General features: G+C 45.2%; 1 protein-coding gene across 1 annotated transcript in view; it reads left to right on the plus strand.

Annotated features, from left to right (window-relative positions):
* The window catches only part of LOC134993276 (protein sel-1 homolog 3-like), a 161,582-nt gene that overhangs the window by 115,609 nt on the left and 33,885 nt on the right, over positions 1-12,088 (plus strand). Inside the window, exon 14 of the mRNA XM_063950860.1 lies at positions 7,222-7,284. Coding sequence (XP_063806930.1) covers positions 7,222-7,284 — 63 coding nt within the window. The remainder of the gene's footprint in view (positions 1-7,221; positions 7,285-12,088) is intronic.

The raw sequence follows: 12,088 nt of genomic DNA on the forward strand, positions 1-12,088 counted from the left end.
CCTCCCACTAAGACCCTCCTCCAGACCTCAGTTAGATTTCTGTGCCCGGCTGAGCTGGATGCACACTAGGGGCTCTCCTGAGCTCCTAGAAAGAAAGTTTATTTTAGGTTTTTTATTTTACAGTGAGACCTGCTGGCAACAGGCTCACTGCATCGAGGGACTAAGGGGAGAAGAAGCGAACCTACCTAACAGGTGGTAGCTTGGGCTTCTTAGGCTACTGGACACCATTATCTCCAGAGGGATCGACCGCATGGAACTGGCCTTGGTGTTCGTTCCCGGAGCCGCACCGCCGTCCCCCTTACAGAGCCAGAAGCAAGAAGAGGTCCGGAAAATCGGCGGCAGAAGACATCAGTCTTCACCAAGGTAGCGCACAGCACTGCAGCTGTGCGCCATTGCTCCTCATACACACTTCACACTCCGGTCACTGAGGGTGCAGGGCGCTGGGGGGGGGGGGGGGGGGGCGCCCTGAGCAGCAATAAAAACACCTTGGCTGTCAAATATATCACAATATATAGCCCCAGAGGCTATATATGTGATAAATACCCCTGCCAGAATCCATAAAAAAGCGGGAGAAAAGTCCGCGAAAAAGGGGCGGAGCTATCTCCCTCAGCACACTGGCGCCATTTTCTCTTCACAGTGCAGCTGGAAGACAGCTCCCCAGGCTCTCCCCTGTAGTTTGCAGGCTCAAAGGGTTAAAAAGAGAGGGGGGGGGGCACTAAATTTAGGCGCAATATTGTATATACAAGCAGCTATTGGGAAAAATTCACTCAATATAGTGTTAATCCCTAAATTATATAGCGCTCTGGTGTGTGCTGGCATACTCTCTCTCTGTCTCCCCAAAGGACTTTGTGGGGTCCTGTCCTCAGTCAGAGCATTCCCTGTGTGTGTGCGGTGTGTCGGTACGGCTGTGTCGACATTTTGGATGAGGAAGGTTACGTGGAGGCGGAGCAGAGGCCGATAAATGGGATGTCGCCCCCTGTGGGGCCGACACCAGAGTGGGTGGATAGGTGGAAGGTATTAACCGACAGTGTCAACTACTTACATAAAAGGCTGGATGACGTAACAGCTGTGGAACAGCCGGCTTCTCAGCCCGCGCCTGCCCAGGCGTCTTAAGGGCCATCAGGGGCTCAAACAACGCCTGTTACCTCAGATGGCAGACACAGATGTCGACACAGAGTCTGACTCCAGTGTCGACGAGGTTGAGACATACACAATCCACTAGGAACATCCGTTACATGATCTCGGCAATGAAAAATGTGTTACGCATTTTCTGACATGAACCCAAGTACCACATAAAAGGGGTTTTATTTTTGGGGAGAAAAAGCAGCCAGTGTTTTGTTCCCCCATCAGATGAATGAATGAAGTGTGTAAAGAAGCGTGGTTTCCCCCGATAAGAAACTGGTAATTTCTAAAAAGTTACTGATGGCGTACCCTTTCCCGCCAGAGGATAGGTCACGTTGGGAGATATCCCTTAGGGTGGATAAGGCGCTCACACGTTTGTCAAAAGGTGGTACTGCCGTCTTAGGATACGGCCACCTTGAAGGAACCTGCTGATAAAAAGCAGGAGGCGATCCTGAAGTCTGTATTTACACACTCAGGTTATATACTGAAACCTGCAATTGCCTCAGCATAAATAGTGCTGCTGCAGCGTGGTCTGATACCCTGTCAGATAATATTAATACGCTAAGACAGGGATAATATTTTGCTAACATTGAGCATATTTAAGACGTTGTCTTATATATAAAGGATGCACAGAGGGATATTTGCCGGCTGGCATCCAGAATTAATGCAATGTCCATTCTGCCAGGAGGGTATTAGAAACCCGGCAGTGGACAGGTGATGCTGCCTTTAAAAGGCACATGGAGATTCTGCCTTATAAGGGTGAGGAACTGTTTGGGGATGGTCTCTGGGACCTCGTATCCACAGCAACAGCTGGGAAGAAATTTTTTTACCTCAGGTTTCCTCACAAAAGCCTAAGAAAGCACCGTATTTTCAGGTACAGTCCTTTCGGCTTCAGAAAAGCAAGCGGGTCAAAGGCGCTTCCTTTCTGCACAGAGACAAGGGAAGAAGGAAAAACCTGCACCAGTCAGCCAGTTCCCAGGATCAAATATCTTCCCTTGCTTCCTCTGAGTCCACCGCATGACGCTGGGGCTCCACAGGTGGAGACAGGTGCAGTGGGGGCGCGTCTCGGGAACTGCAGGGACCAGTGGGCTTGCCCACAGGTGGATCCCTAGGTTCTGCAAGTAGTATCACAGGGATACAGGCTGGAGTTCGAGACGACTCCCCCTCGCCGTTGCCTCACATCAGCCTTGCCTGCTGCCCTCGGAGAAAGGTAGTACTGGCGGCAATTCACAAGCTGTACTTCCAGCAGGTGAAATCAAGGTACCCCTCCTTCAACAAGGCCGGGGTTACTATTCCAAAATGATTGTGGTTCCGAAACCAGACGGTTCGGTGAGACCCATTCTAAAATTGAAATCCTTGAACACTTATATACGAAGGTTCAAGTTCAAAATGGAATCGCTCAGGGCGATTATTGCAAGCCTGGAAAATTTCAGGGTATCACTGGACATCAAGGATACTTACCTGCATGTCCCTATTTACCCTCTTCACCAGGTGTACCTCAAAATTGTGGTACAGGATTGTCATTACCAATTCCAGACGTTGCCGTTGGTCTGTCCCCGGCACCGAGGGTATTTACCAAGGTAATGGCCGAAGTACTTATTCCGTACTTGGATGATCTCCTTATAAAGGCGAGGTCCAGGGAGCAGTTGTTCGGCGGAGTAGCACTATCTCGGGAAGTGCTACAACAGCACGGCTGGATTCTGAATATTCTAAAGTCGCAGCTGGTTCCTACGACGCGTCTACTGTTCCTGGCTATGGTTCTGGACACAGAACAGGATAAAAAGGGTTTCTCTCGGAGGAGAAGTCCATGGAATTGGCGTCTCTAGACGGAGACCTCCTAATACAAATACAGGTATCGGTGCATCAATGCATGCAAGCCTTGGGAAAGATGGTAGCTTCTTACGAAGAATTTCCATTCGCCAAGTCCCATGCAAGGATCTTCCAGTGGGATCTGTTGGACAAGTGATCCGGGTCGCATCCTCAGATGCATCGGCGGATAACCCTGTCTCTAAGGGCCAGGGTGTCGCTGTGGTGGTGACTGCAGAGTGCTCATCTTCTAGGGGGCCGCAGATTCGGCATACAGGACTGGGTCCTGGTGACCACGGATGCCAGCCTTCAAGGCTGGGGGGCAGTCACACAGGGAAGAAACTTCCAAGGCCTATGGGAAAGTCAGGAGACTTCCCTACACATAAATGTTCTGGAACTATGGGCCATTTACAATGCCATAAGTCAGGCTAGACCCCTGCTTCAACACCGGCCGGTGCTGATCCAGTCAGACAACATCACGGCGGTCGCTCATGTAAACCGACAGGGTGGCACAAGAAGCAGGATGGCGATGGCAGAAGCCACAAGGATTCTCCGATGGGCGGAAAATCATGTGTTAGCACTGTCAGCAGTGTTCATTCCTGGAGTGGACAACTGAGAAGCAGACTTTCTCAGCAGACACGACCTCCACTCGGGAGAGTGGGGACTTCATCCAGAAGTCTTCCAAATGATTGTACACCATGGGGAAAGGCCACAGGTGGACAGGATGGCGTCCCGCCTCATCAAAAAGCTACAAAGATATTGCGCCAGGTCAAGGGACCCTCAGGCGATAGCTGTGGACGCTCTGGTAACACCGTGGGTGTACCAGTCGGTGTATGTGTTCCCTTCTCTGCCTCTCATACCCAGGGTAATGAGAATAATAAGGAGAGGAGTAAGAACTATACTCATTGTTTCGGGTGGCCAAGAAGAGCTTGGTACCCAGAACTCCAAGAAATGATCTCAGAGGACCCATGGCCTCTGCCGCTCAGACAGGACCTGCTGTAGCAGGGGCCCTGTCTGTTCCAAGATTTACCGCGGCTGCGTTTGACGGCATGGCGGTTGAACGCCGGATCCTGAAGGAAAAGGGCATTCCGGAGGAAGTTATCCCTACGCTATTTAAAGCTAGGAAAGAAGTGAACGCAAACCATTATCACCGCATATGGCGGAAATATGTTGCGTGCTGTGAGGCCAGGAAGGCCCCAAAGGAGGAATTTCAGCTAGGTCGATTTCTGCACTTCCTACAAGTCAGAGGTGACTATGGGCCTAAAATTGGGTTCCATTAAGGTCCAGATTTCGGCTCTATGGATTTTCTTCCAAAATAGAACTGGCTTCACTGCCTGAAGTTCAGACTTTTGTTAAGGGAGTGCTGCATAGTCAGCCCCCGTTTGTGCCTCCAGTGGCACCGTGGGATCTCAACGTAGTGTTGGATTTCCTGAAGTCGCATTGGGTTGAGCCACTTAAATCCGTGGAGCTACAATACCTCACATGGAAAGTGGTCATGCTGTGGGCCTTGGCATCGGCCAGGCGTGTATCAGAATTGGCGGCTTTGTCAAAAGCCCTTATCTGTATTTTATATGGATAAGGCGGAATTGAGGACTCGTTCCCAATTCCTTCCTAATGTGGTAGCAGTTTTTCATGTGAACCAACCTATTGTGGTGCCTGCGGCTACTTGGGACTTGGAGGATTCCAAGTTTCTGGACATAGTCAGGGCCCTGAAAAGTATATGTTTCCAGGACGGCTGGAGTCAGGAAAACTGACTCGCTATTTATCCTGTATGCACCCAACAAGCTGGGTGCTCCTGCTTCTAAGCAGACTATTGCTCGCTGGATCTGTAGCACGATTCAACTTGCACATTCTGCGGCTGGATTGCCGCACCCTAAATCTGTGAAAGCCCATTCCACGAGGAAAGGGGCTCTTCTTGGGCGGCTGCCCGAGGGGTCTCGGCTTTACAAATTTGCCGAGCTGTTACTTGGTCGGGTTCAAACACTCTTGCAAGAGTCTACAAGTTTGATACCCTGGCTGGGGAGGACCTAGAGTTTGCTCATTCGGTGCTGCAGAGTCATCCGCACTCTCCCGCCCGTTTGGGAGCTTTGGTATAATCCCCATGGTCCTTACGGAGTCCCCAGCATCCACTTAGGACGTTAGAGAAAATAAGATTTTACTCACCGGTAAATCTATTTCTCGTAGTCCGTAGTGGATGCTGGGCGCCCATCCCAAGTGCGGATTGTCTGCAATACTTGTATATAGTTATTGCCTAACTAAAGGGTTATTGTTGAGCCATCTGTTGAGAGGCTCAGTTGTTATCATACTGTTAACTGGGTATAGTATCACGAGTTATACGGTGTGATTGTTGTGGCTGGTATGAGTCTTACCCGGGATTCAAAATCCTTCCTTATTGTGTCAGCTCTTCCGGGCACAGTATCCTAACTGAGGTCTGGAGGAGGGTCTTAGTGGGAGGAGCCAGTGCACACCAGGTAGTCCTAAAGCTTTCTTTAGTTGTGCCCAGTCTCCTGTGGAGCCGCTAATCCCCATGGTCCTTACGGAGTCCCCAGCATCCACTACGGACTACGAGAAATAGATTTACCGGTGAGTAAAATCTTATTATTTCTTCTAATATCTCACTTTACCTTGTCATCAAGTCGGATTCAGTATGATATACTGATGGACGGGTTGTCGGAAGGTCAGAATACTTACAGCAGCATCCCGACCATCAGAATCCCGACAGCCCCCAGAAAGTACCCTTACCCTCCCTGCCCCCTACCCTCCCTTGTGGGTGCCTAACCCTAGCCCTCCCCGGTGGTGCCCTTACCCTAATCCTCCCCAGTGGTGCCTATCTCTAACCCTACCTTCCCCGTTGCCTAAACCTAACCCTCCCCACTTGGTGCCTATTCCTAACCTCCCCTTGTAAGTGCCTAACCATAACCCCCCTCCAAGGTACCTAACTATCCCCTTCCCGTCCCTGCACCCTAACCCCCCTTCTAATGACTAAACCTAACCTCCCACCCCTCCCCCGCGGCAGGACGCAAGTGCGTCCCGCTAAAAGAACATTCGGAATTCCAGGCGTTGGTATTTTGATGCCGGGATCTTGAACTCCAACAAGATTTTTTGGCATTATTCCGGCATTCGGGATTCTGGCATCGGTATTTTGACCACTGGGACTCTGTCTGGCGTCATTTTAACAACATCCCATTAAGTCATTGTAGTATAAGGGTTTGTAAACAGAAAATCCAATATACTTCATATCTACATAAGAATTGTAACCTATCATCTCCCCTATTTGTGGGTTTTATATACTCAGTAGTATCATTCTCTAATGTATCACCATGACAGTTTATTTCCTGTTTGGAAGAGTATGAGTTTTCAGTTTCTTTACAATCTTCCTCGTGTGTTCCATAATACTGATATGTAAAGGCCTTGTGTTGTGGCCCAGAGTTTTGGGGTAATCAAGATAAGTGGTGATTCAAGAATGCTTGTACCCTTTTCAACTTTAGATTTTCAGATATTTTAAAAATGACTTTATTTCTAACTCTTAAGAACAAACTGATAATGAAATTGTCAATACACCGATTGAAGAGATCCAGGTTTGCCCTGAATTGTTCAACCCCTATGTGCTCTTCTTTGAAATGCCCAATATTGAGGTTTGCACAGCTCAGGGCAAACCCAGTTCCCATAGCAGTGCCCTTTGTTTGTAAATAAATGTCCCCAGTGTTTGTAAATAGGACAACATGTACTGGCATCTCTATCTAGGACTACCTGTACCTATATCTTGGACTACCTATACCTATCTTTATATCTAGGACTACCTGCACCTACATCTATAGCTAAGACTACCTGTACCTACATAACCTGTACCTTCAACTATATATGGGACTACCTGTACCTACATAACCTTTACCTACGTGTATATCTAGAACTAACTGTACCTACATGTACTGTATATTTAGGACTACGGGTACCTACATAACCTTTACCCACATGTATATCTAGGACTTCCTGGACCTACATCTACAAAATAGCTAGGACTACCTGCACCCATCTCTATATCTAGGACTTCCTGGACCTACATCTACAAAATAGCTAGGATTACCTGTAGCTACATTTAAATCTAGTACTACCTGTACCTACATCTGTTTCTAGGACTATCTGTACCTATTTCTATATCTAGGATTACCTGCACCTATGTCTATAGCTAGGACTACCTGTAACTACATCTATATCTAGGACTGCCTGCACCTACATAACCTATACCTATCTCTATATTTCTCATCTCTATCTGGTCCTGGTGATTTATTGCAGGGGCAAGGAGTTAAACAGAACATCCCAAAGGCGTTGGAGTATCTTCGGAGGGCAGCTGATATGGTAAGACACATATATCACACCTCAGTCCCATGGTTCTGCAGATACAGTCTGTGCTGGAAGATATCACAGATCCTCATTATAATGTGTATTGTCATATAAATAAGTAGTATTTAGTAATATGAAGCAATGTGGTCCACAGAAAGGTCAGCTGCATCTAAGAATTAGGAGTAATGTGAGGAGAATTTAGTTTTGGCTCTAATGACCATCCAGACTTTTAGGCTATTGGACGAGATGGAACAGGGGCCCTCAGGGGTGAGGCATTGATAGTGCACACAGGGTAATTTGGCCATAATAAAGGAGCATGTGTAACCCATATGTCTCTACTGATGCCCAATGTGTCTCTTTAGAATGCTCAGCATTCATATGTGTCTCCTGAATAATATCCTACTGCTCCTACTGATGTCTGTAGTGTCAGAAGCTGAAGTAGAACAAACAAATAGGCTTAGAACAGGTGTACCATGACTGAGATGGAAGTTCTTGTACTTAGGAAGTCATACATGTTCTGGAAGTAAGTCAGCCATACATGTTCTGGATGTAAGTCAGCCATACATGTTCTGGAAGTAAGTCAGTCAAACATGTTCTGGAAGTAAGTTAGCCATACATGTTCTGGAAGTAAGTCAGCCATACTGTACAAATTCTGGAAGTAAGTCAGCCATACAAGTTATGGAATTAAGTCAGTCATACTGTACAAGTTCTGGAAGTAAGTCAGCCATACAAGTTCTGGAAGTAAGTCAGCCATACTGTATAAGTTCTGGAAGTAAGTCAGCCATACTGTACAAGTCCTGGAAGTAAGTCAGCCATACAAGTTCTGGAAGTAAGTCAGCCATACAAGTTCTGAAAGTAAGTCAGCCACACATGTTCTGGAAAAACGTCAGTCATACATATTTTGAAAGTAGGTCAGCCTTACATGTTCTGGAAGTAAGTTAGCCATACATGTTCTGGAAGTAAGTCAGTCAAACATGTTCTGGAAGTAAGTTAGCCATACATGTTCTGGAAGTAAGTCAGCCATACTGTACAAATTCTGGAAGTAAGTCAGCCATACAAGTTATGGAATTAAGTCAGTCATACTGTACAAGTTCTGGAAGTAAGTCAGCCATACAAGTTCTGGAAGTAAGTCAGCCATACTGTATAAGTTCTGGAAGTAAGTCAGCCATACTGTACAAGTCCTGGAAGTAAGTCAGCCATACAAGTTCTGGAAGTAAGTCAGCCATACAAGTTCTGGAAGTAAGTCAGCCACACATGTTCTGGAAGAAAGTCAGTCATACATATTCTGGAAGTAAGTCAGCCATACATGTTCTGGAAGTAGGTCAGCCATTCATGTTCTGGAAGTAGGTCAGTCATACATGTTCTGGAAGTAAGTCAGCCATACTGTACAAATTCTGGAAGTAAGTCAGCCATACAAGTTCTGGAAGTAAGTCAGCCATACAAGTTCTGGAAGTAAGTCAGCCATACTGTACAAATTCTAGAAGTAAGTCAGCCATACAAGTTCTGGAAGTAAGTCAGCCATATTGTATAAGTTCTGGAAGTAAGTCAGCCATACTGTACAAGTCCTGGAAGTAAGTCAGCCATACAAGTTCTGGAAGTAAGTCAGCCATACAAGTTCTGGAAGTAAGTCAGCCACACATGTTCTGGAAGAAAGTCAGTCATATATATTCTGGAAGTAGGTCAGCTATACATGTTCTGGAAGTAAGTCAGTCATACATGTTCTGGAAGTAAGTCAGCCATACTGTACAAATTCTGGAAGTAAGTCAGCCATACAAGTTCTGGAACTAAGTCAGCCATATTGTACAAATTCTGGAAGTAAGTCAGCCATACAAGTTCTGGAAGTAAGTCAGCCATACATGTTCAGCAAGTAAGTTAGCCATACATGTTCTGGAAGTAAGTCAGTCATACATGTTCTGGAAGTAAGTTAGTCATAAATGTTCTGGAAGTAAGTCAGTCATACATGTTCTGGAAGTAGGTCAGTCATACAAGTTCTGGAAGTAAGTCAGCCATACTGTACAAGTCCTGGAAGTAAGTCAGCCATACAAGTTCTGGAAGTAAGTCAGCCATAGATGTTCTAGGAGTAAGTCAGCCACACATGTTCTGGAAGAAAGTCAGTCATACATATTCTGGAAGTAAGTCAGCCATACATGTTCTGGAAGTAGGTCAGCCATTCATGTTCTGGAAGTAGGTCAGTCATACATGTTCTGGAAGTAAGTCAGCCATACTGTACAAATTCTGGAAGTAAGTCAGCCATACAAGTTCTGGAAGTAAGTCAGCCATACAAGTTCTGGAAGTAAGTCAGCCATACTGTACAAATTCTGGAAGTAAGTCAGCCATACAAGTTCTGGAAGTAAGTCAGCTATACATGTTCTGGAAGTAAGTTAGCCATACATGTTCTGGAAGTTAGTCAGTCATACATGTTCTGGAAGTAAGTCAGTCATACATGTTCTGGAAGAAAGTCAGTCATAAATGTACTGGAAGTAAGTCAGTCATATATGTTCTGGAAGTAAGTCAGCCATTCAAGTTCTGGAAGTAAGTCAGCCATACTGTACAAATTCTGGAAGTAAGTCAGCCATACAAGTTCTGGAAGTAAGTCAGTCATACTGTACAAGTTCTGAAAGTAAGTCAGCCATACATGTTCTGGAAGTGAGTCAGCCATACATGTTCTAGAAGTAAGTCAGCCATACTGTACAAATTCTGGAAGTAAGTCAGCCATACAAGTTCTGGAAGTAAGTCAGTCATACTGCACAAGTTCTGGAAGTAAGTCAGCCATACACGTTCTGGAAGTAAGTCAGCCATACTGTACATGTCCTGGAAGTAAGTCAGCCATACAAGTTCTGGAAATAAGTCAGCCATACATGTTCTGGGAGTAAGTCAGCCTTACATGTTCTGGAAGTAAGTCAGCCACACATGTTCTCGAAGTCAGTCATACATATTCTAGAAGTAGGTCAGACATACATGTTCTGGAAGTAGGTCAGTCATACATGTTCTGGAAGTAGGTCAGTCATACATGTTCTGGAAGTAAGTCAGTCATACTGTACAAGTTCTGAAAGTAAGTCAATCATACATGTTCTGGAAGTAAGTTAGCCATACAAGTTCTGGAAGTAAGTCAGCCATACTGTACAAATTCTGGAAGTAAGTCAGCCATACAAGTTCTGGAAGTAAGTCAGTCATACTGCACAAGTTCTGGAAGTAAGTCAGCCATACACGTTCTGGAAGTAAGTCAGCCATACTGTACATGTCCTGGAAGTAAGTCAGCCATACAAGTTATGGAAATAAGTCAGCCATACATGTTCTGGGAGTAAGTCAGCTATACATGTTCTGGAAGTAAGCTAGCCATACATGTTCTGGAAGTAAGTCAGTCATACAAGTTCTGGAAGTAAGTCAGTCATGCATGTTCTGGAAGTAAGTCAGCCATACATGTTCTGGAAGTAGGTCAGCCATACATGTTCTGGAAGTAAGTCAGCCATACATGTTCTGGAAGTAGGTCAGTCATACATGTTCTGGAAGTAAGTCAGTCATACATATTCTGGAAGTAGGTCAGCCATACATGTTCTGGAAGTAGGTCAGCCATACATGTTCTGGAAGTAAGTCAGTCATACATGTTCTGGAAGTAAGTCAGTCATACATGTTCTGGAAGTAAGTCAGCCATACTGTACAAATTCTGGAAGTAAGTCAGCCATACAAGTTCTGGAAGTAAGTCAGCCATATAAGTTCTGGAAGTAAGTCAGCCATACTGTACAAATTCTGGAAGTAAGTCAGCCATACAAGTTCTGAAAGTAAGTCAGCCATACAAGTTTTGAAAGTAAGTCAGCCATACTGTACAAATTCTGGAAGTAAGTCAGCCATACAAGTTATGGAAGTAAGTCAGTCATACATGTTCTGGAAGTAAGTCAGTCATACATGTTCTGGAAGTAAGTTAGCCATACAAGTTCTGGAAATAAGTTAGCCATACTATATAAGTTCTGGAAGTAAGTCAGCCATACAAGTTCTGGAACTAAGTCAGTCATACTGTACAAGTTCTGGAAGTAAGTCAGTCATACTGTACAAGTTATGGAAGTAAGTCAGCCATACAAATTCTGGAAGTAAGTCAGCCATACAAGTTCTGGAAGTAAGTCAGCCATACAAGTTCTGGAAGTAAGTCAGCCATACAAGTTCTGGAAGTAAGTCAGTCATACTGTATAAGTTCTGGAAGTAAGTCAGCCATACTGTACAAATTCTGGAAGTAAGTCAGCCATACAAGTTCTGGAAGTAAGTCAGCTATACTGTACAAGTTCTGGAAGTAAGTCAGACATACAAGTTCTGGAAGTAAATCAGTCATACTGTACAAGTTCTGGAAGTAAGTCAGCCATACAAGTTCTGGAAGTAAGTCAGCTTTACTGTACAAGTTCTGGAAGTAAGTCAGCTATACTGTACAAGTTCTGGAAGTAAGTCAGTCATACAAGTTCTGGAAGTAAGTCAGTCATACTGTACAAGTTCTGGAAGTAAGTCAGCCATACAAGTTCTGGAAGTACATCAGCCATACTGTATAAGTTCTGGTAGTAAGTCAGCCATACTGTCCATGTTCTGGAAGTAAGTCAGCCATACAAGTTCTGGAAGTAAGTCAGCCATACAAGTTCTGGAAGTAAGTCAGCCATAAAAGTTCTGGAAGTAAGTCAGTCATAATGTACAAGTTTTGGAAGTAAGTCAGTCATACTGTACAAGTTCTGGAAGTAAGTCAACCAGACAAGTTCTGGAAGTAAGTCAGTCATACTGTACAAGTTCTGGAAGTAAGTCAGCCATAAAAGTTCTGGAAGTAAGTCAGTCATACTGTACAAGT

The sequence above is a fragment of the Pseudophryne corroboree genome, chromosome 2, assembly GCF_028390025.1.
Source record: "Pseudophryne corroboree isolate aPseCor3 chromosome 2, aPseCor3.hap2, whole genome shotgun sequence".
Lineage (NCBI taxonomy): Eukaryota > Metazoa > Chordata > Amphibia > Anura > Myobatrachidae > Pseudophryne > Pseudophryne corroboree.